Source organism: Girardinichthys multiradiatus, chromosome 1 (assembly GCF_021462225.1).
Source record: "Girardinichthys multiradiatus isolate DD_20200921_A chromosome 1, DD_fGirMul_XY1, whole genome shotgun sequence".
Lineage (NCBI taxonomy): Eukaryota > Metazoa > Chordata > Actinopteri > Cyprinodontiformes > Goodeidae > Girardinichthys > Girardinichthys multiradiatus.
Genome location: NC_061794.1, coordinates 10,354,983 through 10,381,170, shown reverse-complemented (window position 1 = coordinate 10,381,170; position 26,188 = coordinate 10,354,983). Strand labels below are relative to the sequence as shown.

Sequence of the window (26,188 nt, the reverse complement as noted above, 5' to 3'; positions counted from 1 at the left end):
TCGAACCGGCAACCCACCTGTTACAGGAGTAGGACAAACTAGTGGTGTTTTACATCAATAAAATAAACATTTTGATTCTTTCACAACAGCTATGCTCTAAAACAGGAGAAATGTAAGAAAATGCCTTCATGTTGTTTCTGGAAAAGGTTATTGAAGTCAAATTGGGGCCTCTGTTATGTAGGCCTGTAACACTACAGTTGTACACAAACAATTTTATTCAACAAAGTATGGCTTAGAATACATTTCTTACTAAAAAACCTGTCTGTCTGAAAATAGTTATTTTCTTAAATAAATACAAATACTTTTTTCTGTAGGTGACTAGTAGTGTTGCATTCAGATCAGCATTACCATCAGTAAAAAGGACAGTAACAAAAGCTCTGGATGACTCTTGGGCAACTATTAATTGTACTTGCTTATTTAAACCTGGTTTTGCTAGCTAAAATGCTTATGAGGAGGAACTTGTCATTTGTCTGCTGCATGCCAGATGACTGCATTGATTGTGGACATGAGAAATACATTGGACCAACACCAGCAGATGGCATGGCACCCAAATAATCACCATGTATCAAAACCTTTCAGTAGACTTCAAGCAACGTGGATTCATGAGTGACTTGACAATGTAGGATTCATCTGTGCGTAATGGATTTTTGATGAAAATTCAATCTGGAAGACTCACCTCCACCACTGGCTCCGTACTATGGCTCCATCATGCGTCTCCGCTCCAACCAATCAGCCTCAAGTCTGCATTCCTCCTCAGGCAATCACCCTTCAAGGCTTCGCTTTTAAGGACCTCCAACTATGGATCTCCCTGCTCTCCTGCCGAGCTTCTATTCTCAATGAGATAGTCCTGCCTGTGACCCGGCTCCCGCTGCCACATCACCCGGCTGTCTCCGGCAGCAGCTTCTCTTCCGAGCGATCATCTGGCACCCCAGGATTCCACATATTCTTCTACTCCGGTTGTCCCTCAATCCTCCCTGCTTCGTTCATTCCGTTCATCGTTGTTCCCCAGCGCTCATTATCATCCATTACTCAGCTTCTCCGGGAGTTCGCGTCCAACTCTGCCACGTCAGCACTTCCTCTTCTCCGCTCTGCTGACGCTCAATCTGTTCCTCGGCCCCTCCCACTCACATTCACCCTCACAACGCCCGTCCTGGCTCGTCTCTAAAGGTGAGATGTATCACTTCATTCTCTCTTCTCTATTTCCTCATTCATATGCACTTCAAGCACACTGTTTCACACTCCTCTTTTACATACAGGTAGATCATATACTCCCACGCATTCTAACATCTTACTCAGGCGCTGCTCCAAAATCCTGCAGGGGCAGCTCATTAATCTGGTTTCTCTCGTTGTTACCATCTCCTGAGGTTGACCACTGTGTCGCTTCCCCTGATGGCTGTACTGCTATGTTTGAATCATCTCATCCCTGCCTTACTAACAATCTCCCTTTTGGCGAGCTTGTGCCGCCTTTAAGCATCTCAGAGATGTCTTCTGCTCTTAAACCCCGTAGAATAAGCTTGATCCCATCCATCCCTCATCGTCGACCTACATTTCAAACATGGCTTCCCAATCAATATCACAAATCCTTCTCTGTCAAAGCTGCATCCACCTTCATGCAATCAGGAGTCTGCCTAGACTGGTTTATTCTCGCCACTGAAATGTTATCATGACGCAACCCACCTCTGATTCCTGCGGCTCAGTAGGCCATCAGAGTGCTCTTTGTCCTTCTCTTCCTTTCTTCCAGCACTCCTGCCCAGCCAACTCAAGCTGCTGTCTTCCCGCTCCAGTCTCCTTACGAACTGGAATGGTATCTCTTTCTTTTACGGCAACGTCGTTCTCTCGGCTGGCTTGTTTCAGTTTTTACGGTCTCTAGTCCCGGTCCAAAAGTTGGCCTCTCGAACGGATGGTTCACAATCCTTTGTTGACAAAGCCTTGCATGTGAACAGAGCTAAGAATATAGAATATGCTGCTTTTAACCTTTTTGCCTTATAATTTACCATAAATGAATTATTTACCTTAAATTATTACAACCCCCTTTTATCGCTGACAATTTTTCTCTTGAATGCTTTTACCCTGTTTTACCACGTATTTATTAAACTTGTAAATATCGCCTTCTTTATTTTCCCTAAACAAAATAATGGAACACATAATATTTCAATTGTCTGTGACTTTACTTAGCTTGTAATATTGAAACTAGTTAAATATAACAGCAACCTGTTTGCTCCGTAGAATATCTAAATATTCATTTATGCATTTGAACATTCATACCAACCTTGTTCCCTTATCATCCAAGTGCTAAGGACCATTTACTGTTTCGATACATGTTAACTATATCTTTTCCCGTTTTAATCATGGTGCACACTTTTTCTCGGCAGACCAGCTCGGCGCTTCTGTGTTCAGCTTGCGACAGTCATTTACAGGACCTTTCCGGACTAAGTGTTTTCGCAATATAAGCATTAAGTGCATTACTGCCGCAGCAGAATAACAAACTCTTACGAAACAATTTATGAACAGACAATGTTAGTAAGGTCATTTCAAGGACGTAGCTCTTACCTCCATCGAATCCTGGCAGGCCTGTCATGTTCCAGGTTATTCTAATGCAGTCGCTGATGCTGTGTCTCGTTTTAAATTTTCAGGTATTCCGTCGTCTCTGTCCATCAGCCTACTTTCACCCTCCTCGGATTATTCCTCTCTCTCCTTCTTCCGCCGCAATTAGCCGAACATTGCTGTATCTCAGGTCTAGCTCCTTCCACTTTCAAACCCCATTTCTTCACCTGGCAAACCTTTGTAAACTTTGCCTTGCTATAACACACTATCGTACCCGGTTCGCATTCAAACAGCTCTAGCTTTCATTACTCATTGTTTTGAACATCATCATTTGAAGCTCCCCTACATCCGCAGCCTATTAGCAGGCATACATTTTTATCAAAAGATCATCTTTGTGAGCCCACGTTGAGCTTTTCACTCATCACACCATTAAACTTCTTCTCAAAGGCATCTCAAATCATTGCATTCTGCAGCCTGACTCTCAGAGATCTATTACACTTCCCCTCTGTAAAGAGAAAAAAAAAATAATATTAATAATTCTTATGACCCTTCGCTCCGCTTGTTTTCAACTTATTTCAAATCTCTTCTCTCCAGTGCCTTCCTCCTCGCCTTCTACGGCTTAATTAGACTAAGCGAATTTACTTCTCCTTCTAATTCATTAGTGCAATCTAGAGATTTAGCCTTTTCAGACCTCAATTTCTATCCAGTCCATTTCAAACTTTACTTCAAACATATCAAAGGTATAGGTCCATTTCTCATTTCCATAGCTTGCCTCAATGGCCTGTTTTGTCCTTTCTAATCCATGTTCTCTTTTGTTCTCAAACATCACAAATCAGCTCACACTTCATGCCCCTTTTCCGTACTCCAGAAGGAGTTCCCATGATCATCTCCTGGTTTCTCAATTTGTGAGGCAAACCTTAGTTCAATGCAACCTTTCCCCTAGTCAGTTTTCAGGTCACTCATTTAGAATCGGGGCAGCCACTTCAGCAGCTACCCAAGGAGTTTCCACAACTTCCCTACAACAACTCGGCCACTGGTCGATTTCAGCATTGTCTTCATATGTCCGGCCAAACTTTCATTCTGTGCTCTGCTCAGTGATCTATCAGCTCTTACGTAAGAGCTTCTGCATTAACTGGTGATGGTTGGCCTTTTTAGTTTAAACTTATCCTTGCTTCCCCTTCTTGCCTGTCAGGCACGACCAAGTCTTTCTCCCTGCCCGCCTCGTCAGGTTCACCAAGTTCCCATCCTCTTGCTTGTCAGCTATCACTTATTTTCTCCCTTTGCCTGTGGGGCTCGCCCAGGTCTGCATCCGCCAGGCCTAGTCAGGTTTATCATGTCCCATCCTCGCCTCATCAGGCGCGTTCCAGCCTAAGCAGTTTATTCCATTCCCTCTCCAGCCAGTCTGCTTCATCTTTCTCCTTCACTCGTTAGGCTCAGCTTAGCTCTTACTCAGCACTTTGTTATGTTTCCTTTCCCTTGACTTTGGCCAGATTCATGTCCTTCCCCTTCTTCGCCTGTCAGGCTCTTATCGTCCTTTTCCTCCCTACCCTTCTCCTCCATTCATATCTCTTTTTGCTCAGCCTTGGCATTGGTTTTTAGGGGGTGACATATCTAATCCTAACTCCATGATGTTCAAGCCCTCTACGGTTTTCAGGTTAAGTATATTTAGCCTTCTCAGACTTCAAGTTCTAATCTGATCATTTCAAACCCCATCTCCAAATACCAAAGGGAAAGTTCACGTTTCATATCTATTGTTCGCCTCGATGACCCGTTCAGCTAATTTCAAGGCATGCTTAAATTCGCACTCAAACATCACCTGTCATGCCCCTCTTTCTCACTCCAGTAGGAGCCCTATGTCTGCCTCCTGGTTCCTCATATATTTTAGACAGACTCTAATCCAATGCAACCTGCCCCCAGGTAGTTTTCTAGCCATTCATTTAGAATAGGGGCAGCCATTACTGCAGCCATCTAAGGAGTCTCAACAGCTTCCCTTCAACAACTTGGCTGCTGGTCATCTTCATCCTTCTCATCCTATATCTGTCTAGACTTCTTCTAGTATTAGCTGCCCAAAGATCTCTCAGTTCTTGGGTGAGAACTTCTTTCATTATCTGGTGATGGATGGCCCTTCATTAAATCGTATTTATCATCTTAGACAGATCGTCTTATCTTAATTCATGTCTCTTATCCCTGTTTCACCAAGGTCCTTCGTCAGCATCTATCATCCCCATTCATTCATTATCTCACCGGCTCGTCATCTCCATTCTCCCCTTCATCAGATTCAGTTGCGTCATCGTCCTTCTGTCTAAATCATGCACATGCCTACACAGGTTCACTCACCACACGCATGCCTATGCGGCCCATTCTCCAAACTCATGCCTACGCAGGCTCACTCAGCTGCATCCATTCATAATTTTCATGCCTTAGTGGCACAGTACATTCTTCATCGCTGCATGACCCATCATTTCACTCCTATGCAGACTCTGTCACCATTCTCTTCCCTATGTAGATTCACTTATCATTCTCTTGCCTTCGCAGGCTCACTCACCAGCATCCATTCAGCACTCTCCTGCCTTCGTGGCACAATTCATTCATCATCCTCAACACCTTCATGGCTCAACCTATCATTCTCATGCCTCTGCTGTCTCATTTTCCTCAATACCATTGTGGCTCAATTCATCCCCTGTCCACCTTTGTAACTCTGTCCTTCATCTATTCAACGCAATTCATCTTATCCATCCCCACTTGTCAGACCAGAACTACCAGAACTGCTACATCATTTATTTCAGCCTTGGCCTGGCCTTGGCCCAGCTTTTGTTTGGGGGAAATATCTCTAATCCTAATCCTAAATCATTCATTCAAGCTCATGTCATTCATAGCATTCATGTCATCCTCCGGGGTCCGAGCACCAAAGAAATAAACATCTGCTATTTAACTTCTCTAATCGGCATCTTTGTGTTTTTATTTTGAGTCTTTACAGGATTGAAATGGAGTTTGAACGAAAATTCAATCTGGAAGACTCACCTCCACCACCGGCTCCGTACTATGACTCCATCATGCGTCTCCACTCCAACCAATAAGCCTCAAGTCTGCATTCCTCCTCAGCCAATCACCCTTCAAAGCTTTGCTTTTAAGGACCTCCTACCATGGATCTTCCTACTCTCCTGCTGAGCTTCGACCCTCCTCCACCCCATCACTACTATCTGGCTTCCTAGCTCCTTTCAACACCCTCGTTATCGGGCCTCCACTCTATCACCAGTATCGGAGGGGGGGAAGACATCTCTAATCCTAATCCTAAATTTTCATTCAAGCTCATGTCATTCATAGCATGAATCTGCTATTTAACTTCTCTAATAGACATCTTTGTGTTTTTATTGTGAGTCTTTACAGGATTTAATTGACTATTGGGCCCTGATCTTCAAACATCCCAAATAAGGAGGGCTTATTTTGGAGCTCTTGTGCAAAAACATATTGAATTACAAAGATTGCGTGTGCAATGGAGAACAGGCAAAAGAGGTGCAGACTGCGGGGACCTTTTGAAGATCAGGCCCTTGATCCATTGACCCCAGCCTCAGGCCACTACTTGTGAACTCCCTCAAATTCTCAAATAGATTTTTCTTAACAATTCTCTCAAGGCTACGGTTATCCCTGTTGCTGGAGCAATTTTTCCTGCAACATTTTTCCCATGCACGCAATTTTCTATAAATATGCTTTGACACAGCACTTTGTGAACAAGCAGCTTCTTTAGCAATGACCTATTGTGACTTAAACTCCTTGTGGAGGGTGTCAGTGACCGTCCTCCTAACATCTGTCGGAGTCAACAGAACAGTCTTCCCGATGATTGTGTAGGCCATAATATAGTCATTGCAAACCATACATGCATTAAAAACACTTTTGATCTTATGTAACATTCCAAATTTTCTGACACTTAATTTTGGGTTTACTTTATCTGTAAGACATAATGAACAAAATTACAAGAAATAAAGTCTTGAAATAATTCACTTTGTGCAATGAATCTATACAGGTCCTTCTCAAAAAATTAGCATATTGTGATAAAGTTCATTATTTTCTATAATGTCATGATGAAAATTTAACATTCATATATTTTAGATTCATTGCACACTAACTGAAATATTTCAGGTCTTTTATTGTCTTAATACGGATGATTTTGGCATAAAGCTCATGAAAACCCAAAATTCCTGTCTCACAAAATTAGCATATCATTAAAAGGGTCTCTAAACGAGCTATGAACCTAAACATCTGAATCAACGAGTTAACTCTAAACACCTGCAAAAGATTCCTGAGGCCTTTAAAACTCCCAGCCTGGTTCATCACTCAAAACCCCAATCATGGGTAAGACTGCCGACCTGACTGCTGTCCAGAAGGCCACTATTGACACCCTCAAGCAAGAGGGTAAGACACAGAAAGAAATTTCTGAACAAATAGGCTGTTCCCAGAGTGCTGTATCAAGGCACCTCAGTGGGAAGTCTGTGGGAAGGAAAAAGTGTGGCAGAAAACGCTGCACAACAAGAAGAGGTGACCGGACCCTGAGGAAGATTGTGGAGAAGGGCCGATTCCAGACCTTGGGGGACCTGCGGAAGCAGTGGACTGAGTCTGGAGTAGAAACATCCAGAGCCACCGTGCACAGGTGTGTGCAGGAAATGGGCTACAGGTGCCGCATTCCCCAGACCTGGGCTACAGAGAAGCAGCACTGGACTGTTGCTCAGTGGTCCAAAGTACTTTTTTCGGATGAAAGCAAATTCTGCATGTCATTCAGAAATCAAGGTGCCAGAGTCTGGAGGAAGACTGGGGAGAAGGAAATGCCAAAATGCCAGAAGTCCAGTGTCAAGTATCCACAGTCAGTGATGGTCTGGGGTGCCGTGTCAGCTGCTGGTGTTGGTCCACTGTGTTTTATGAAGGGCAGGGTCAATGCAGCTAGCTATCAGGAGATTTTGGAGCACTTCATGCTTCCATCTGCTGAAAAGCTTTATGTAAATGAAGATTTCATTTTTCAGCACGACCTGGCACCTGCTCACAGTGCCAAAACCACTGGTAAATGGTTTACTGACCATGGTATCACTGTGCTCAATTGGCCTGCCAACTCTCCTGACCTGAACCCCATAGAGAATCTGTGGGATATTGTGAAGAGAACGTTGAGAGACTCAAGACCCAACACTCTGGATGAGCTAAAGGCCGCTATCGAAGCATCCTGGGCCTCTATAAGACCTCAGCAGTGCCACAGGCTGATTGCCTCCATGCCACGCCGCATTGAAGCAGTCATTTCTGCAAAAGGATTCCCGACCAAGTATTGAGTGCATAACTGTACATGATTATTTGAAGGTTGATGTTTTTTGTATTAAAAACACTTTTCTTTTATTGGTCGGATGAAATATGCTAATTTTGTGAGATAGGAATTTTGGGTTTTCATGAGCTGTATGCCAAAATCATCCGTATTAAGACAATAAAAGACCTGAAATATTTCAGTTATTGTGCAATGAATCTAAAATATATGAATATTAAATTTTCATCATGACATTATAGAAAATAATGAACTTCATCACAATATGCTAATTTTTTTAGAAGGACCTGTATATGTAATATATGAGTTTTTTTATTAACTTTTTTATGATGTTCTAAATTTTTGAGATATACCTGTATTAGGCAAGGTTGTAAACATTTACGCCCATAAATTATTCTATTATTTAATTTTTTTTAGGTGCTAGTGGCCTTTATTTATTTATTTATTTTTTGACAGTAAGCAGACAGGAAATGGTGGAGAGAGTGGGGGAAGAATATGCAGAAAATTCGATCCCGCGATAGCCTGCATCGAGGACTAAGGCCTCCGGTACAAGGGTCACGCGCTTAGGCATTTAGGCTTCTAAATATTTGGAATGACATTATTATATAAATCCACTGTAAATTACATTGAAAAGTCTGACGATTCTATCATTGTCTTCCAAATATTAGAATGTATATCTTTAGAATATCTGGGACAGTTAACTTGGTAAATTTTACCCAGTTTTTTATTGATTATTTTCAGTGGGTAACGTCATACAACACCAAAATTACCCCGACACAGAAAACACATACAGACTTAATGTACAGGTCCTTCTCAAAAAATTTGCATATTGTGATAAAGTTCATTATTTTCCATAATGTCATGATGAAAATTTAACATTCATATATTTTAGATTCATTGCACACTAACTGAAATATTTCAGGTCTTTTATTGTCTTAATACGGATGATTTTGGCATACAGCTCATGAAAACCCAAAATTCCTGTCTCACAAAATTAGCATATCATTAAAAGGGTCTCTAAATGAGCTATGAACCTAATCATCTGAATCAACGAGTTAACTCTAAACACCTTCAAAAGATTCCTGAGGCCTTTAAAACTCCCAGCCTGGTTCATCACTCAAAACCCCAATCATGGGTAAGACTGCCAACCTGACTGTTGTCCAGAAGGCCACTATTGACACCCTCAAGCAAGAGGGTAAGACACAGAAATAAATTTCTGAACGAATAGGCTGTTCCCAGAGTGCTGTATCAAGGCACCTCAGTGGGAAGTCTGTGGGAAGGAAAAAGTGTGGCAGAAAACGCTGCACAACGAGAAGAGGTGACCGGACCCTGAGGAAGATTGTGGAGAAGGGCCGATTCCAGACCTTGGGGGACCTGCGGAAGCAGTGGACTGAGTCTGGAGTAGAAACATCCAGAGCCACCGTGCACAGGCGTGTGCAGCAAATGGGCTACAGGTGCCGCATTCCCCAGACCTGGGCTACAGAGAAGCAGCACTGGACTGTTGCCCAGTCGTCCAAAGTACTTTTTTCGGATGAAACCAAATTCTGCATGTCATTCGGAAATCAAGGTGCCAGAGTCTGGAGGAAGACTGGGGAGAAGGAAATGCCAAAATGCCAGAAGTCCAGTGTCAAGTACCCACAGTCAGTGATGGTCTGGGGTGCCGTGTCAGCTGCTGGTGTTGGTCCACTGTGTTTTATCAAGGGCAGGGTCAATGCAGCTAGCTATCAGGAGATTTTGGAGCACTTCATGCTTCCATCTGCTGAAAAGCTTTATGGAGATGAAGATTTCATTTTTCAGCACGACCTGGCACCTGCTCACAGTGCCAAAACCACTGGTAAATGGTTTACTGACCATGGTATCACTGTGCTCAATTGGCCTGCCAACTCTCCTGACCTGAACCCCATAGAGAATGTGTGGGATATTGTGAAGAGAACGTTGAGAGACTAAAGACCCAACACTCTGGATGAGCTAAAGGCTGCTATCGAAGCATCCTGGGCCTCCATAAGACCTCAGCAGTGCCACAGGCTGATTGCCTCCATGCCACGCTGCATTGAAGCAGTCATTTCTGCAAAAGGATTCCTGACCAAGTATTGAGTGCATAACTGTACATGATTATTTGAAGGTTGACGTTTTTTGTATTAAAAACACTTTTCTTTTATTGGTCGGATGAAATATGCTAATTTTGTGAGATAGGAATTTTGGGTTTTCATGAGCTGTATGCCAAAACCATCCGTATTAAGACAATAAAGGACCTGAAATATTTCAGTTAATGTGCAATGAATCTAAAATATATGAATATTAAATTTTCATCATTACATTATAGAAAATAATGAACTTTATCACAATATGCTAATTTTTTTAGAAGGACCTGTATGTTGAGACTGGACACTAAAGTAATTGGAAACAATTGCTATGTTACTGCCTAGTTATTATGGCTACTACAGGATGTGGTTATGACCACAGCAAAACTTTAAAAGCATCATCACTATTAAGTGATGTCCGAGGTTTTTAACATCAGCAGATTAGTGGTTAGTGATGTTCAAAGGTACCAGCTAAACTAAGAAAACAGATGTCAAAGCTGATTAGATTTAGAGTTTACTGCATCTGATTTTGTTTTTTATCTAAAGTCATGTATAGTTTGAAGAAATGTGTCTTTTCTATAGCCACTTCAACACATCTCCAGTTGTGCTTTTCCACACTCTGGTCTTGCTTCTTTTTAACAAACTCAGTGAGCTTTGCTTATCTTATTATTTGTACCATGCTTTTGTACACCAATATTGTCTGAGGATGCAATAGAGATTCTGATCAGGGGGTATATTGCCTTTATTTTCTGTCAGTTAAAGAGGCAAACAGATATATTGGTTTGGCTCCGTCTTTCACACCTTGATGATCAGGTTTTAGATTCAACTAGCACATGATGCAAGAGTAGTTTTTCAGAGGTCTGGTGGTGTTTATATAAGTCAGACTATAATATCATACAAGATATACTTTGTAGAAAATGCAGTTTTTCAGGGAGGTTGAGGTCTCCTCTTGTCTAGATTTGATTATACTGTGTGCATGTGGTGTACCATCAGCTCTGTTTTGGCTATTTCTCTAACCATCACAGATGATTTTAAAATTAGCATGAGAACCAAAATTATTTCAGTTAGAGTTTTGAATAATGTGGTACATAAGTACTGGCATTTTCTTTGTGTTACATGTGGTATTCTGTGGTTTGTGCTTTGCAAAATCCTGTCAAAGTTCCCTTCTCAGATGATGGTGGTAATCTCTTTAACAGCGTGGTTATTTCTCTTCCTCGGTTGCCTCTCTGTCTGAGGTGCTGCCAGTGTTTATATATCCCAGGGCTTGGTGGCTTGCTGATGTTGGGTTTTGTGGTGTCCCAACGTCTTTTCTTACAAGCCCATCTCAAGCCCCTTTTCTGCACCCTGACATCTGTTGTCCATATTGCACCCTAGAGCTTGATGGCTACTTGCTCTGGTCAGTGTTTACCAGCTATTGTGTTTGTGGAACCAGAGTGTTGAGGATCTGCTGGCGCCCGAGGTTCCAGAGTGAGTCAGCTTCCAAAAACTGGGCAGAATTTTCCACAGCCAGACTGTGCTTTCTCTGCCTGTGCCTTGGTATTTTAATTTAGTTCACTCCATTCTCTGTGTAGTGTTTTTTTTTTTTTTTTCCAACATACAGCCCTGATCATCATCGGCAACATTCATGCATTGCTGGGAATATTTCTTACACAGACATGGTAGATGTCTGTACATTCTCCACGTCTATAGACTTCAACAAATGTTTTGTAATGTAATGCTGCCAGAGCTAACATTTCGTTTCTCTTCTGTCCTTAGAGAGTAGCTTTTATGGTGTGGTTTTTCAGCTTTAGTAATATTCAGATGATAACTGGCTGGTGAAGTTCATTTCTAAAGGCTTATATATCCATATGGGTGTTTTTTCTGTGATTATATTCTTATATAAAAGTCATTTGAAGTGATAAGTTCTGTTTGTTGAAACATGAGGTTATTCTCTTGTTTGAATTTTTCTCAGACATTTCTTCTTTTTACTGATTAATTCAGCGTTTTAAAAACATTTACTACTATTAGATTTGAGTTTTGTTTTCCTAATTATAAAAATAGATTTCTCACTTTGTAAATTAATAATATAAACCTATACCAGTGGTTGGTTAAACCTAATTTAAACAAAATCAGAGGACCCTTTCCTTAAATTTCATTGGTAACACCTAAACACTTGTTAACCCAGATTTGACAAACATCAGCTCTATGGACATCTTATTATTGTTACTGAAAGGTTTTTGAAATGCCACAAAAGAAAATTATTTTATTTCAGTCAAATCAAAACTGTAATACAGGTTCAGCTTAAATCCTTAAAACGAGACCAAATGGTTTGCAACAAATCCTACACCCTCCACATGTATTGGCCTCTTGGTAATCGTGTGCAAACAGCTGTTTTCACCACACAGAGAATTTAGAAAAAAATTCAAACATTTCATTTTGGTAAATTTAAAAATCCCACATAAAGATGTGTTTTACCAGATCCCAGATCTGGAACTTATTGGCATCCACTTCCTAGAAAATAGATGTATTTTAAGCATTTCTGTAATTTATATTCAGCTTTTTTAAGTTGATCAGAGTTTCTCTGAACAAAGAGTGATCTCTTGGTATCACAAAGTTTCCATAGCAACCATTCAATGCTATCTACACAACAGCTGGTTGCTTGGGAGTGATGCCAGGAAAGAACTTTTTCTGTCCCACCATCAACAAATTTAAACGCTGAACTCTAACTGAAAATGTGTGCTTTGGTCAGATGAGCCTAACATTAAGCTTTTAGTAAGAAACTCTCTTTTTGGTGAAACAAAGGATGCATATGTAGAAGAACTTCATACCCACTAAAAAGTATGTGATGCCCACAAATCCTCCACCATATATCGAAAGGCCCTGGAAACCTGGTTACGTTCATGGCATTTTGAATTCTTTGAAATTCCAGGACATTTTACATAAAAATCTGGTGGCCTCTGCCTTTGATTTCAAATTCTTAACCAAATAATCCAAATTATATGACAAAACCAGGACAGGAATGTTTCACCAGACACAAAATCAACTTTCTTTCACGTCTTTCCCAGAGACCTAAATCTGATAGAAAACGTGGCGTGAGCTGAAGAGAACATTAGAGAGATTTTATAAAGAGGAATGGTCAAAGATCCCTCGTTCTCTCGCTATGTTCCAATTATTTTGGAACTTGAGATTCATTTCCACACTAATGTTCGTTTTAAATTAAGAGCTTATATTTTTCCAAAATTTTTAATGTAAGTGTATGCTACTGCAACTTATTTTGAGGTTTTTTTACACATCTTTACCAGGGGTGTTAATAAATGTGGAGGGGGCTATGTGAACCACATAAATCTTTCCTTTTTTTTAGTCATAGTACTTCTGGCTATCTGCCAGAAGTACTATGCCAGTACTATGCCAGAAGTACTATGTTTATATTTTAAAATCCATATCTTACCAATGGAAAAGGATTTAAAATCTTCTTTGTGTTCAAAATTGATTAAATAATTCACCTCCCTCTTTTAACAACTTGCTTTTTTGCTTCTAAGCGAGACAATTAACCTCCAGCTGCTGCAGATGATTTGTTGAAGGGCCAACATTGCAGGACATTTTACTAGTTTGGGGTCTCAGCTGTTTTTTTCTGCACAATAGTTCTCAAGTTTCTCATTGGAGTAATCATTAACAACGTAGTCCGTGTTTCTTAAACTTTGTTGTTCACTACTGCTCAGCATCTAAAAGTGATTCTATGCTGCACATTGTAATGCCTGCTCAGCCAAGTACGACAGCAGAACAGGGCATTGGGACAATTACACATAATTACCTCATAATGCTTGTTAGGGGCTGGGTTTGTGCGTGCACATTCATGCAGAAAGTGTGTGTTTGTGCGTGTTAGTGACAAGCAGCGTTCATCAGTCACCATATTTGTTTTGTCACACCACACCTGTCCCCGTTACGCACCACAACGTGGCTAGATAAATCACATTATGGTCTGTCGATGCAACTGAGTGCCGCACCGCCACAGCCCCGTAGATGAAGCCAAGCCGCCGTAATAAGTTTCAATCAAACTGAGATGACAGCGGTTTGATTCTGTGTGTTGGTGGACCTTTTTTTTTTCTTTTGCTCTTTCGGCATTTCTTTAAGTTTTTTTCACAACCATGAATTCACAAGCAGTGTTTATCTACAGTATCTGATTGGCTTCTGGCTTTGCAAGTTTTCTTGCCCCTCTATGATTTTCTATGTTTGAATCCAATAGAACTGTTCAAAAACATGCATCCAGTCCCTGTGTAACCTCTTCCTCCATTCTTTCTTACATTTCTCTAATATTATTTTGTTGATTTAGCTGTTCCCGGAGACCGGACCTCGTCAAGGCGGGACCAGGGTGACTATCTGGGGGGAAAACCTGGGCCTTCAATTCCGAGACATCCAAATGGGAGTCAGGTTGGGAAAGGTGCCCTGTGTACCGATTGAAGAGGAGTATATTAGTGCTGAGAGGTAAGTGAGGGAATAGAGGATACACAGATACACAAGCAGGAACAATCTTTCTAAACTCCTAACACAGCAACACACCTGCATCACACAACTGGTCAGAATTCTTATTTTCTTAAAATTATTAACAAAGTCATTATTTAAAACAACAAGATCATCTTGTTCTACACATGGAATTTATCCAATTTATCAAAACACATACAATCTGGTTCAAAGTGAAATCATTCTGTGAAACAATAGCACTTGGGTTTAATTCACATGGTGCATACAGTCAGTCAAAGTGCACCAAGTCTCAAAATACTAAAACCTGCTGACATTACAAAAACAGAATTGTATGTTTTTTTTGTGTTTTTACAGCATTCTGGATACACTATCCATCATTTCTATAGTTCTATAGAGCACAATGCCTTTGTTGTTTAAGAGTTGGGTGTGAGCATTTGGGTCATTAAAAACATATCAGATTGTCCTTCCCTGTATACAGTAATAGATAAACAGTATTTAAAAAAACAGCAAATGGCAGAATGCCTGACAGGGAAGGAAATAGCCATGAGAGGAGCGTTCCAAATGAGTGCATATGAATAACAAAAAGGTTCAGTAGAAAGAGAGAGAGACACAAGCAAAATTGCATCTCTCTGGTCTCTTCTGTCCTAAGGGGTAGGCCACATTTGTTTTCATCAACATCAGGATATATGGATATAAACCAGGTAAGCTATCAGACTATCTCTGGCAGTATTCGGCTGAGATCTACCTACAGCTAGTATTCATAGCATCAAGATGGAACATGTGGTCATGTGGCTGATGATCAGAGATTTAACACTACCACATATTCTTGCAGCTCTCCTTTGTCCTCTTCCTAGCCCCACTTTTTATCCCACTCTACCTGCTTCTCTCCCCAGGTCCCTAGTTCTCCCTCAGGAAACTCTTCCTCACTCTTGTCCAGGAATTATTTGTCCTGTCTTGTGTTCTGTTTCAATTCAGTTCAATTCAATTCTGTTTATTTATATAGTGCCAATTCACAAAACATGTCGTCTCAAGGCACTTCACAACAGTCAGGTACATACATTCCAATTAATCCTAATCATTGAACAGTGCAGTCAGATTCAGTTATTTATTTATTTATCTAAGGAAACCCAGCAGATTTCATCCAGTCAATGACTTGCAGCAGTCCCTCCTCCTGGATGAGCATGTAGAGACAGTGGACAGTCACTGGCGTTGACTTTGCAGCAATCCCTCATACTGAGCATGCATGTAGCGACAGTGGAGAGGAAAAGCTCCCTTTTAACAGGAAGAAACCTCCAGCTGAACCAGGCTCAGTGTGAGCGGCCATCTGCCACGACCGACTGGGGGTTTGAGAGAACAGAGCAGAGACACAAAAAGAACACAGAAGCACTGATCCAGGAGTACTTTCTATGGGAAGGAAAAGTAAATGTTAATGGATGTAGCTCCTTTAGTCATTTCATATAGAAAGAAAGAACAGATAAACTTTGAGCCAGTTTTCAAGGTTAGAGTCTGAAAGAGAGCACATATAATTAGTTACAGTAAAAGCTCAGTCAATTTCCATGTCTAGGAGACAGAAAGGGTTAAACACTGAAAGACAGGCCAAGTGGATCATCTGTAGAAGGTGAGCATTAAGTTGTTGCCAGCAGAAGCTTGGACGATGCCCCTCTCCAGAAAGGTGTCACAGGTAGACACAGAGTCAGGCCAGGTGTAGCTTCTAGAAGAGAAAAGAGAGAACACAGTTAAAAACTGAAACAACAGCAAATAATGCAAAATTGGAGAGTAGTGTGAGAATGTAGGAAAGAGGGTGAAAGTGGTCATTATGTCCTCCAGCAGCCTAAGCCTATAGCAGCATAACTACAGAGATAGTTTCAGTTTCAGTTTATTTATTTATATAGCGCTTATTTACAACAATGTCATCTCAAGGCACCCCAAAAAGGGTCCGGAACGGCGCGAGCCGCTGGGGAGGCCAGACCAAACCACCAAGTGCCAGAGCCCGGCCACGTGTAGGGGCACTAAGTAAAATAATAAACTGATAAAGTTTGTCCATCTAGAGCCCACTGATGGCCATTGTTATACTAAAAACCACAAGGATTGAGATACCTCTCTCTGTCAGACTGATTATAACCATTGGAAAAGAGAAGGGGTCATTCAGGTAGCAGAAATGGAGGGTGTGTTTGCACCTCAACCATAACTGAGCCGGTTTAGGCTAAACATGAGTCCCCCTCACTCCATCCAACAGGGAGGGAGGAAGACAGAGGTAAAAAATAAGGATGAGAGCCTAAGCCACTCTAACTATAAACTTTATCAAAAAGGAAAGTTTTAAGCCTAGCCTTAAAAGTAGACAGGGTGTCTGCCTCACGGACTAAAGCTGGGAGCTGGTTCCACAGGAGAGGAGCCTGATAACTAAAGGATCTGCCTCCCATTCTACTTCTAGAGACTCTAGGAACCACCAGTAAACCTGCAGTCTGAGAGTGCTCTGTTAGGAACATATGGAACAATCAGATCTCTGATGTATGATGGAGCTAGATCATTAAGGGCTTTATATGTAAGGTGGAGAATTTTAAATGCTATTCTGGATTTAACAGGGAGCCAATGAAGGGAAGCTAAAATAGGAGAAATATGATCTATCTTTTTAATTTTAATCAGAACTCTTGCTGCAGCATTTTGGGTGGCTCCCGATCCAAATATAAACCGCATGGTTAATGGAGATGGACACTTTTTTTTAAATTAAAATCTCCTTGAAATAGAACATTTTATGTACAACACAGTACTTCAGGTCTTTTTAATTTTAAAAGTAAATAGGATCACAACAATTAAAGGACTATTACTCAAAGACAGACTTCAACACACCTATTTATTAAAGTTGGCTAAATACAACAAATTTTTTGAAGTAAGAGTGACCCATATCCAAAAAGAATACAAAATCTGGCTTTCTTGAAGAGTTTCATGAATAAAGCAAGCCACTGTCGAAAGAAAGCAATATTAAGTCCTGTTTAGAGTAGCTAAAAGGCATTTAGAGAACATGGCAAACATGTTAAAGAATGAGCTCTGTTTAGATGAGACCAATTATTAACTTTTTGTTCTGCATCGAAAATGCTATGCGTGGATGAAAGCTGATGCTGCATATCGCCCACAACACACTGTCTTCGTCTTGAACATGGTGGTGGCAGCATCATGTTGTGGGGATGCTTTTTATTCCGCACGGACGTTCACCTTCCAGCCAGATGACAACGCTAGCAATAATGTTTAGATTAAAGGTTATGAAAATAGCATGTCCTGATGTTAGAATGGCACAGACAAAGTCCAGACCTAACTCCAATGCAGAATCTGTGGCAAGTCTAGAAAATAGATATTCAATGATGCTCTCCATCCACTCTGACTGAACTTGAGCTAGTTTGTAAGGAACCAAACGTAAGCTGCACTTTTCAGATTTTTCTTTTTTTTTTGTAAAACATTTTTGAAAACCATGTCTCATTTGTCTTTTATTTTAAATTTATGCTCTTCTTTTGTTGGACTATCAAATGAAATCCCAATACATCAATTTGGAGTTTGTGGTTGTAATGTGACAAAATAGTTAAACAGATATGAACACTTCAACAAGGCAGTTTTTATTTTCTTAACCCAAGAAACACAAACCTCTTGCACCTCGACCAATCGAACTGCAGAAACATCCAAAAAATGTTCCTGTACACATGCTGCCTTACTCAAGAACTGTATTAAAAGTGACACCGGCTTGTGTTTGTCTGTAAGCTCTGTCCCCTATTCCCGTCCATTACTCACTGCATCTGCTTCTTCCTTAATTTTTCCCATCCTTCTGTCCTGACATTTACTCCTCTACAGGGTCCTACACGGCTGAGGAATTGAGTTAAAGGAGATCAAACAATCTCCCAGAAGAGCAGTTAGTCGGGAAATGATGCATGTTGAGATAGAGGGCCTCTCAATTCAAATTTTGCACACACATTCATTATTCTGCACATTATTTTTGTCACTCCAGAACGTCTTCCACGTTGTATTCATGCATTACTCTTTTGCATTCTTTCAGCATCCCTTTTATATTCAGATTAAGGTCCAGTTTTATGAGGTCCTTTATTACAGAATGCCAAACTACAAGGCCTGCTATGGGCGTAGGGTTGACCATTAAGTCCTGAAACTTAAATGTTCTTGCTATTGCCATTTTATTTGCACATTTCTATTTTCTTCCATCTCTGACGTCGTGTTGTTTAGAAATATCTGATATTATATAACTCTTACTCCTTCTGCAGAATCGTTTGTCTGCTGAATGATGCTACTGGCTTCCGGGTCCAAGAAGCTCAGGTGGAGGTGTGTGTGAGAGACTGCATCAACGACTATAGAGCTCTGTCACCAAGGCCATTCACCTTTGTGGTAAGAAAGTTATTTTAGGTGGATTTTGTTAATTATTTGTTCAGGAGTATTTCTGGACAGAAATATACTTTCATCCTAAATAAAACTTCAATTTAAACATTATGATGGTTTCATGATTAAGCCACATCCTAAAGTGTTTCAGTTATCTATGTATGTAGGCTGATATGTCTTTATATGGTTCAAAAGTTCAAAGAAAGCAGAGTGATATATTAAGGAAATATTCCTGGGGTTCTAATTCATTACAAAATGCATTCTTTATAAAGACAAAATCACTCTCCTCTGTTTCCGTAACCCAGAAGATGCTGAACAGAAAAAATTCAATAATCTCTTTGCTATTTGTTGTTACGGCTTAACTGGAGAGACCACAAAGGTTTGTGGCCAATGTCTCATCTCCATTTGCTGATAGTCAGTTTAGCTGATTCTGATTTATTTTTTAAGAGCTCTAACTAACAACGTGAAAAATATTTTTCATTGCCTTCCTGCCGTTAGAAGTTCTTAAAATGTGTATATTTGGACCCAGAGGCTTCACGCTGTGTGTGTGAGAGGGATATACTATTATTTTAAGTTTTAAGTTAACATGATTAGGGACTTGCCTTTAACATCTTATATTAGCAATGTTTTCATTATTAATTAAATACAGCAGACTCAGTCTACATTCCCTAGATAATCCAAAGCCTTTCCTTAATTTTGAGACTTCCAAAATTACACAACTGAAACTGCAAAGTACAAAATGGTGAAAGAGAACAATGACCAGCCCAAATGTTTCCATAAATAGTACAGTTTCCTTTCAAATATCTTCATACAGCTTTTGTGATTCCTTTTGGCACCTTGCTGATGTGGATATAGTGATCTCTGAGTTTCTCTAAGTAAAACATACACACTGACACCACTTTTCATTTTCTGATGACCCATCAGGTCAAGCTGAAAATCATCCAGTTCCGTTCACCAAGAGATTTCTGGCTGTAACTCTACAAATAACGAAATATATTTGCATGACATTATAGAAATCAAATGATTTTGATCATAATCTCATAGTTGGTATGTGTTAGGCCTCCTTAAAGGGCTAGTTTTTAAAGAGAGGTCCTGTGAAGATATGTTTGGGAATAGTCCCCCTACATGTTGTAGAAAGACGTTATTTTACTGTGTACTTACTGAAAATGTAAATAAATCCTTGGAAATATTAATATCTGTCCGATATAACACCATGTTAGCAGATATTGACAATCACAACTTCACAACAAACCATTTGTTGTGTCCATCAGACCACACATGGCTTTCTCTATGTTTATGACCATCTACATTGTACATAGATGCTCACTGAAGGCATCAAATCTGTGAATGAACACATATGAAATTATGTAGCAATGTAAAAGTAGGTGACCACCTCATGATGGTCATGGAGAGAATGCTAAGGGTGAAAAGCAGTAATCAAATCAAATTGTGGCTATTTTTTTTTTTTTTGATATTTTTTTCAGCACTAGTGGCCTTTAGTTTTTTGACAGTAGGCAGACAGGGCAGAGGGGTAGAGAGAGGGGGAGACATTCGGCAAATGTCGCCAGGTCTGGGACTCGAACCTGGGACGGCTGCTTCGAGGACTGTAGCCTCCGTATATGGTCACGCGCTTAACCCCTACACCATCAGCGCTGTGCCAAATAGTGGCTATTTTGAAGAATCTAAATTATAAAAATGTTTAGAGTTTTTTCACACTTTGTTTTTACTACATTTACTACATAAATAAATGTGTGTCCTTTTGCTTTTGGTGAGAATCTACAATGTAAATAGTCATGAAAATAATAATAATAAAATATACTGCCGGTATTACTATTGTTACATTTACTACTACTATTATTAGAGAATCTTTCTTAAAATAATTTAAATAAACCCTTTAACTGAAAGACATATCTGAAAGTACGTCTGTCTAAGATTAGTGAAAATAAATGGAGTTTAGACGAAAATTCAAAATGAAAGACTCATCTTCACCGTCTCCACCTCCCAATGACTTTTCTGTGCGCCTTCCAATCAGCATCCTGTCCGCCTGATTCTCCATCCAATCACCTTCCGATGCCTTGCTTTTAAAGAACCTTCAGCGGTGTTCATCCTGGCTTGTCAGCTGAGCTCATCCCTCCTCCACCCCACCTCCACCATGTTCCTACCCATCTCCTCCAGGCTTCCTCGCTCCCTGGCCGCCAATCCACCACCAGTGTCGGATCGGGGGGAAGACATCTCTAAATCTAAACCTTACAAATGATCATCTTAGCTCATATCATTCTCAACATTCATGTCTTCCTCTCAGGTCCGAGCGCCAAAGAAATAACCGTGTAATTTCACATCATTAAAACGTTTCTAATTGCCACCCCTTTTCTTTGTGAGTCTTTTCAGATTGAAATATCTATGAACAATAGACAGACCATATCTCTGCCTCAGATGTTTTGATAAAAGCAATGTTCCTCCTGCTGCCTCTTGCTTTTCTGAGAGCCTTCTAGACATTTCCTGCATTTCCACCATAATCAATGGGTTTTAGGTCCTTCTGTATTTTTGATGAGGAACAAGCAGACATCTTGAATGAAAGAGAGTTACTCTATCATGAATCTCCTCTGAGTTTGAACTGACTTTCAGAAAAATCATCTTCCTTGTCATAGTTATGGCTGATTTCCGATCTTCAGTTTTGACCTTCAGATACGGAATTTAGTCTAATCTGAGTTTTTGAATGGTGTTTTTCCACCAAAAGAGCTTTGGTTCTCGAACTGGTTCAGCTCAGGTACCTTCAAACTTTGCTGTTTTGTTGAGAACCGACACGGGTTTCCACCAGTTTTGGGAACCAAACGTGTGATCAACAGTATGCGCTTTCCTTCTGCGTTACAAAACGTGAAAGGAAGGCGCATATGCACTAGCAAGGTGGTGCAGTAGAAAGATGACGCAGAAGTGAGATGTAGCAACATGGTGGCGCTTAATAACCTCCAAGCGTTTCTTCTGCATTTACAGATGTTTCTTTTAATGCAAAAAGAGAGCATGTCAACGGAAGAAGACCATACGCTGCCATACTTGTTGTTTCTGTTGTCTTCAGCTTTGACCCGCCCACGGGTGACATCATTGTTTGCACAGAAAATCCAAGTATTCTGCATTGTCCAAATGGAACCATTGTTCCGCCTTGGAACCTCTTTTTTTTTTTTGGGTGGAAACACCAGTTCAAAATCGCATCGCATTTTTTAGTCTTCCTGCCATGAGTGGTCCATAAATCATTTGTATTAGAAACAAAGGTAGTGCCACACTGCAGCAAAATCATTCAACATTTACAATAACTGTATAACGAAAACACGGCAAAATTAAAATTGATACTGAAGAAAGTTTCCTTTAAATAGTTTCTTCCACCTTTTGTATTTACACAGACTTTATTTGAGTCTTCTGTCAGCAGTAGCTTTCACACAGAAGAGTGTTGTTGTCATTGCAGTCTAATGGAGTTTAGCTATGGTGTGTTCACTCACTAACTGGAAAAAGTTTGGATCTAAGAGTTTGTGACCGGCAGGGCACCAGCCAATTCTGTTTTTTCTTTCACCTAGACTCCTTACTTCACTCGTATCCAGCCATCTCAGGGTCCCATTTCTGGCGGCACTAGGGTCACCATTGAGGGAAGCTATCTCAATGCAGGCAGCTACGTTTCTGTCAGCATCGGACCGCAGCCCTGTCATTTTAAGAGGTAAGAAATATTTCTTTCTTGTTTTTGACTTCTTAAATCTTTTTTAATTATAATTACTTTCAAGGTGATTCAATAAAATTTGATAAACTATGTAAATATTATGTTGATGATACATTTTCATAATCAAAGACTTACTGTTTGAAGATTTCATGTGAATCTCCAACATGTCATTATCATAAATATGTCACTAGCATGTAAGCATGTAATCAGTGTGTCAGGTTAGGTTGTTTTTTTTTTTTTTTAAGTGTGTGTGTGGGATGACAGTTTTTTGTATTAAGTGTGTGTGTGTGTTTGGTGTGTGTGCATGCTTGTTGCTGTCTTGCCACACAGCATCTCTTTGTACAGATTCGCAGAAGCTTTTCCCCTAATCTAGTGCACGGAGGAAGAAGAAAAAAAAATCCAAACTATAACCACAGTTGCTTGCATGTCAAATTCGTGGATTAGCCTCCCGTAGCTAATCTCTATTGAAGCCAGCGTACACTTGCTTTGATGTCACAGCAGCCACTTCTGTACGGCAGATTCCTCGCAGTAATCCCACAGACTCTACTTCACAACAACTGTTCCCTCACCTCAACTCTGTCTTTATCTGTCAAACCACAACTGTGGGACAGTGTTTGTGGCATCTTGTGAAGATTGCTGGGACAAGTTTTTTTTCTCTCTCTTTTTTCTTCTGAATGGAGTTGCCATGGTTACAAACCAAGGGACATGAGAGTGTGGATGTTGAAGATTCTCTATCCTGTTTTTGATTTCCCATAGTCAATCTCCTTCTCTCTGCTACCGCCATAGTATACAGAGACACAGTAATGTCTGCAACAGTACATCAAAGTGCACATACACACTTAAAGGCATCCTTATAGATTACACACATACTGCTCCTGTGAAATCCTGACCCAGAAAAGCAGCCACCACTCAACTGTGCTAAATACATATTAGATTATGTAGCTTCTGAAGACTGTGCTTAAGCCTGCAATTCAAAATGTCGTTTTGCCTATGGGACTAAAATGAATTGAGAAATACAGGCGTTGGACAATGAAACTGAACACCTGTCATTTTAGTGTGGGAGGTTTCATGGCTAAATTGGACCAGCCTGGTAGCCAGTCTTCAATGATTGCACATTGCACCAGTAAGAGCAGAGTGTGAAGGTTCAATTAGCAGGGTAAGAGCACAGTTTTTCTCAAAATATTGAAATGCACACAACATTATGGGTGACATACCAGAGTTCAAAAGAGGACAAATTGTTGGTGCACGTCTTGCTGGCGCATCTGTGACCAAGACAGCAAGTCTTTGTGATGTATCAAGAGCCACGGTATCCAGGGTAATGTCAACTCTCCTGTTTCCACCAGAACTGTCCGTCGGGGGCTCCACAGGGTCAATATACACGGCCGGGCTGCAATAGCCAAACCTTTGGTCACTCATGCCAAACGTCAGTTTCAATGGTGCAAGGAGCGCAAATCTTGGGCTGTGGACAATGTGAAACATGTATTGTTCTCTGATGAGTCCACCTTTACTGTTTTCCCCACATCCGGGAGAGTTACGGTGTGGAGAAGCCCCAAAGAAGCGTACCACCCAGACTGTTGCATTCCCAGAGTGAAGCATGGGGATGGATCAGTGATGGTTTGGGCTGCCATATCATGGTTTTCCCTTGGCCGAATACTTGTGCTAGATGGGCGCGTCACTGCCAAGGACTACCGAGCCATTCTTGAGGACCATGTGCATCCAATGGTTCAAACATTGTATCCTGAAGGCAGTGCCGTGTATCAGGATGACAATGCACCAATACACACAGCAAGACTGGTGAAAGATGGGTTTGATGAACATGAAAGGGAAGTTGAACATCTCCCATGGCCTGCACAGTCACCAGATCTAAATATTATTGAGCCACTTTGGGGTGTTTTGGAGGAGTGAGTCAGGAAACGTTTTCCTCCACCAGTATCACATAGTGACCTGGCCACTATCCTGCAAGAAGAATGGCTTAAAATCCCTCTGACCACTGTGCAGGACTTGTATATGTCATTCCCAAGATGAATTTACGCTGTATTGGCCGCAAAAGGAGGCCCTACACCATACTAATAAATTATTGTGGTCTAAAACCAGGTGTTTCAGTTTCATTGTCCAACCCCTGTACTTAAGAATGCACATAAACTATCCCCATTAATGCTCTTGTAAGAGCACAAACATAACAGGTATAGACATTGTTATACAAAACTTTACCTTCCTTTTGCCTTCCCAGTAATGTCCTGAAGATGCTAACAGAACCACAACCATCCATTTTGTTCCACTTGTTTGAGATCAAGTCACGTGTGTACAGGAGGAAAACTCAGATATCCCTCTCCACATAAACCATTTATAGCTAATTTAGGGAGTTCCCATGGTGTCCCTACACCAAATATTTAGGCCAAGAGACATCAGATGCCTGAGCCATCTTAACTGACTTCTTACAATGCGGTTAGGCAGCGGCTTTACTCCAATGGGGGAGTCCAAACTGCTCTATGGAGGCAGCTCATTTCAGCTGCCTTTATCCAGGATCTCATTTCTTTGGCCTTAAAAAGTATTATGTTATATTAGTTAGTTATGACTAAATCCCAGGAGCAGACAAACAAAGACTGTTAACTTGAGAGCTTCAGCTTTTGGACGAGCTCTTTCTTTATCACAACAGATTGGACTACCACCAGAATTACTGCAGACCAGAACCCAAAAGTGCAATAGATCAATATCATCTGCAGGTAGCATTATGGGACTCTCAGGTTCCTAAACGACACCTTGAAAAACTACACCGTGAAATCATCTAAATGAAGACCAACAAACAGGATTGGCTCAACCATGAAGTTCTAGATAAAACTGGCTGATCTTTTGTGATAGGGTTAGGAGCTCCAGGTGAACTGGAATAGAGCTTCTGCTCTTCACATTAAAGGAACCATTTTGGGTGATTCCAATATCTGATTAGGATGCCTTCTGAGGCCCCTCTTAGAGGTTTTCCTCACACATCCCACTGGAAGGAGACCCGGCACAAACCCAAAGCTTGCTGGGTGGAGTGTACATCTCTTCTGAACCTTGTGATCCCCCACGATGAGTTCGAGTGGATCATTGAAGAAAAGGATATGTGGGTTTGTATGGTGGAAAAATTTGTTTTTACCAAGATAGAGAGTGATGATTGTCACTCAGAATCAGCTTTATTATAACCTTGCTAGGGAGAACAAGTTTAGAACATAAGTCATGTGTTCAGGAATGCTGCCAAATCATTCTGACTTACAAAGTAAAGAAGCCTCCTTATAATAGCCTCAACAGCTTTCAAGGTAATTCCCATGAGACCCTGATGGGAATAAGGTGAAACCTGCTGTAATTTCTTCCTAGACATGTTGACAACAGAATTTGAACCTTGCACAGTGTGGCATACATCTTATCTCATACTTCAGCTCTGAAGAAGGCTGAGAAGCCATCATTCTCAGACTAAACAGAACCATCTGTCGTAAACTTTCCATAGATCAAGTCTGCAGCATAGGAATAAAAAAGGGGTTTACATATTTTTATCAGGCCATAAACCCAAGAAATTTAAGCAATGCACAAAAGTTTTCATCAACAGTTTTCCTCCTAGATCTGTTTCTTTTGTGAACCCATTTCAATGGATGGATGGATGGATGGATGGATGGATGGATGGATGGATGGATGGATGGATGGATGGATGGATGGATGGATGGATGGATGGATGGATTTTCCACCAACATTAACATACTATCT

General features: G+C 40.7%; 1 protein-coding gene across 2 annotated transcripts in view; it reads left to right on the top strand.

Annotated features, from left to right (window-relative positions):
* Positions 1–26,188, top strand: part of LOC124866209 (plexin-A1-like) — a 412,523-nt gene that overhangs the window by 298,879 nt on the left and 87,456 nt on the right. For both annotated transcript variants that reach the window (XM_047361910.1, XM_047361902.1), the window contains exons 13-15: positions 14,231–14,382; positions 18,639–18,759; positions 22,317–22,453. In XM_047361910.1, coding sequence (XP_047217866.1) covers positions 14,231–14,382; positions 18,639–18,759; positions 22,317–22,453 — 410 coding nt within the window. The remainder of the gene's footprint in view (positions 1–14,230; positions 14,383–18,638; positions 18,760–22,316; positions 22,454–26,188) is intronic.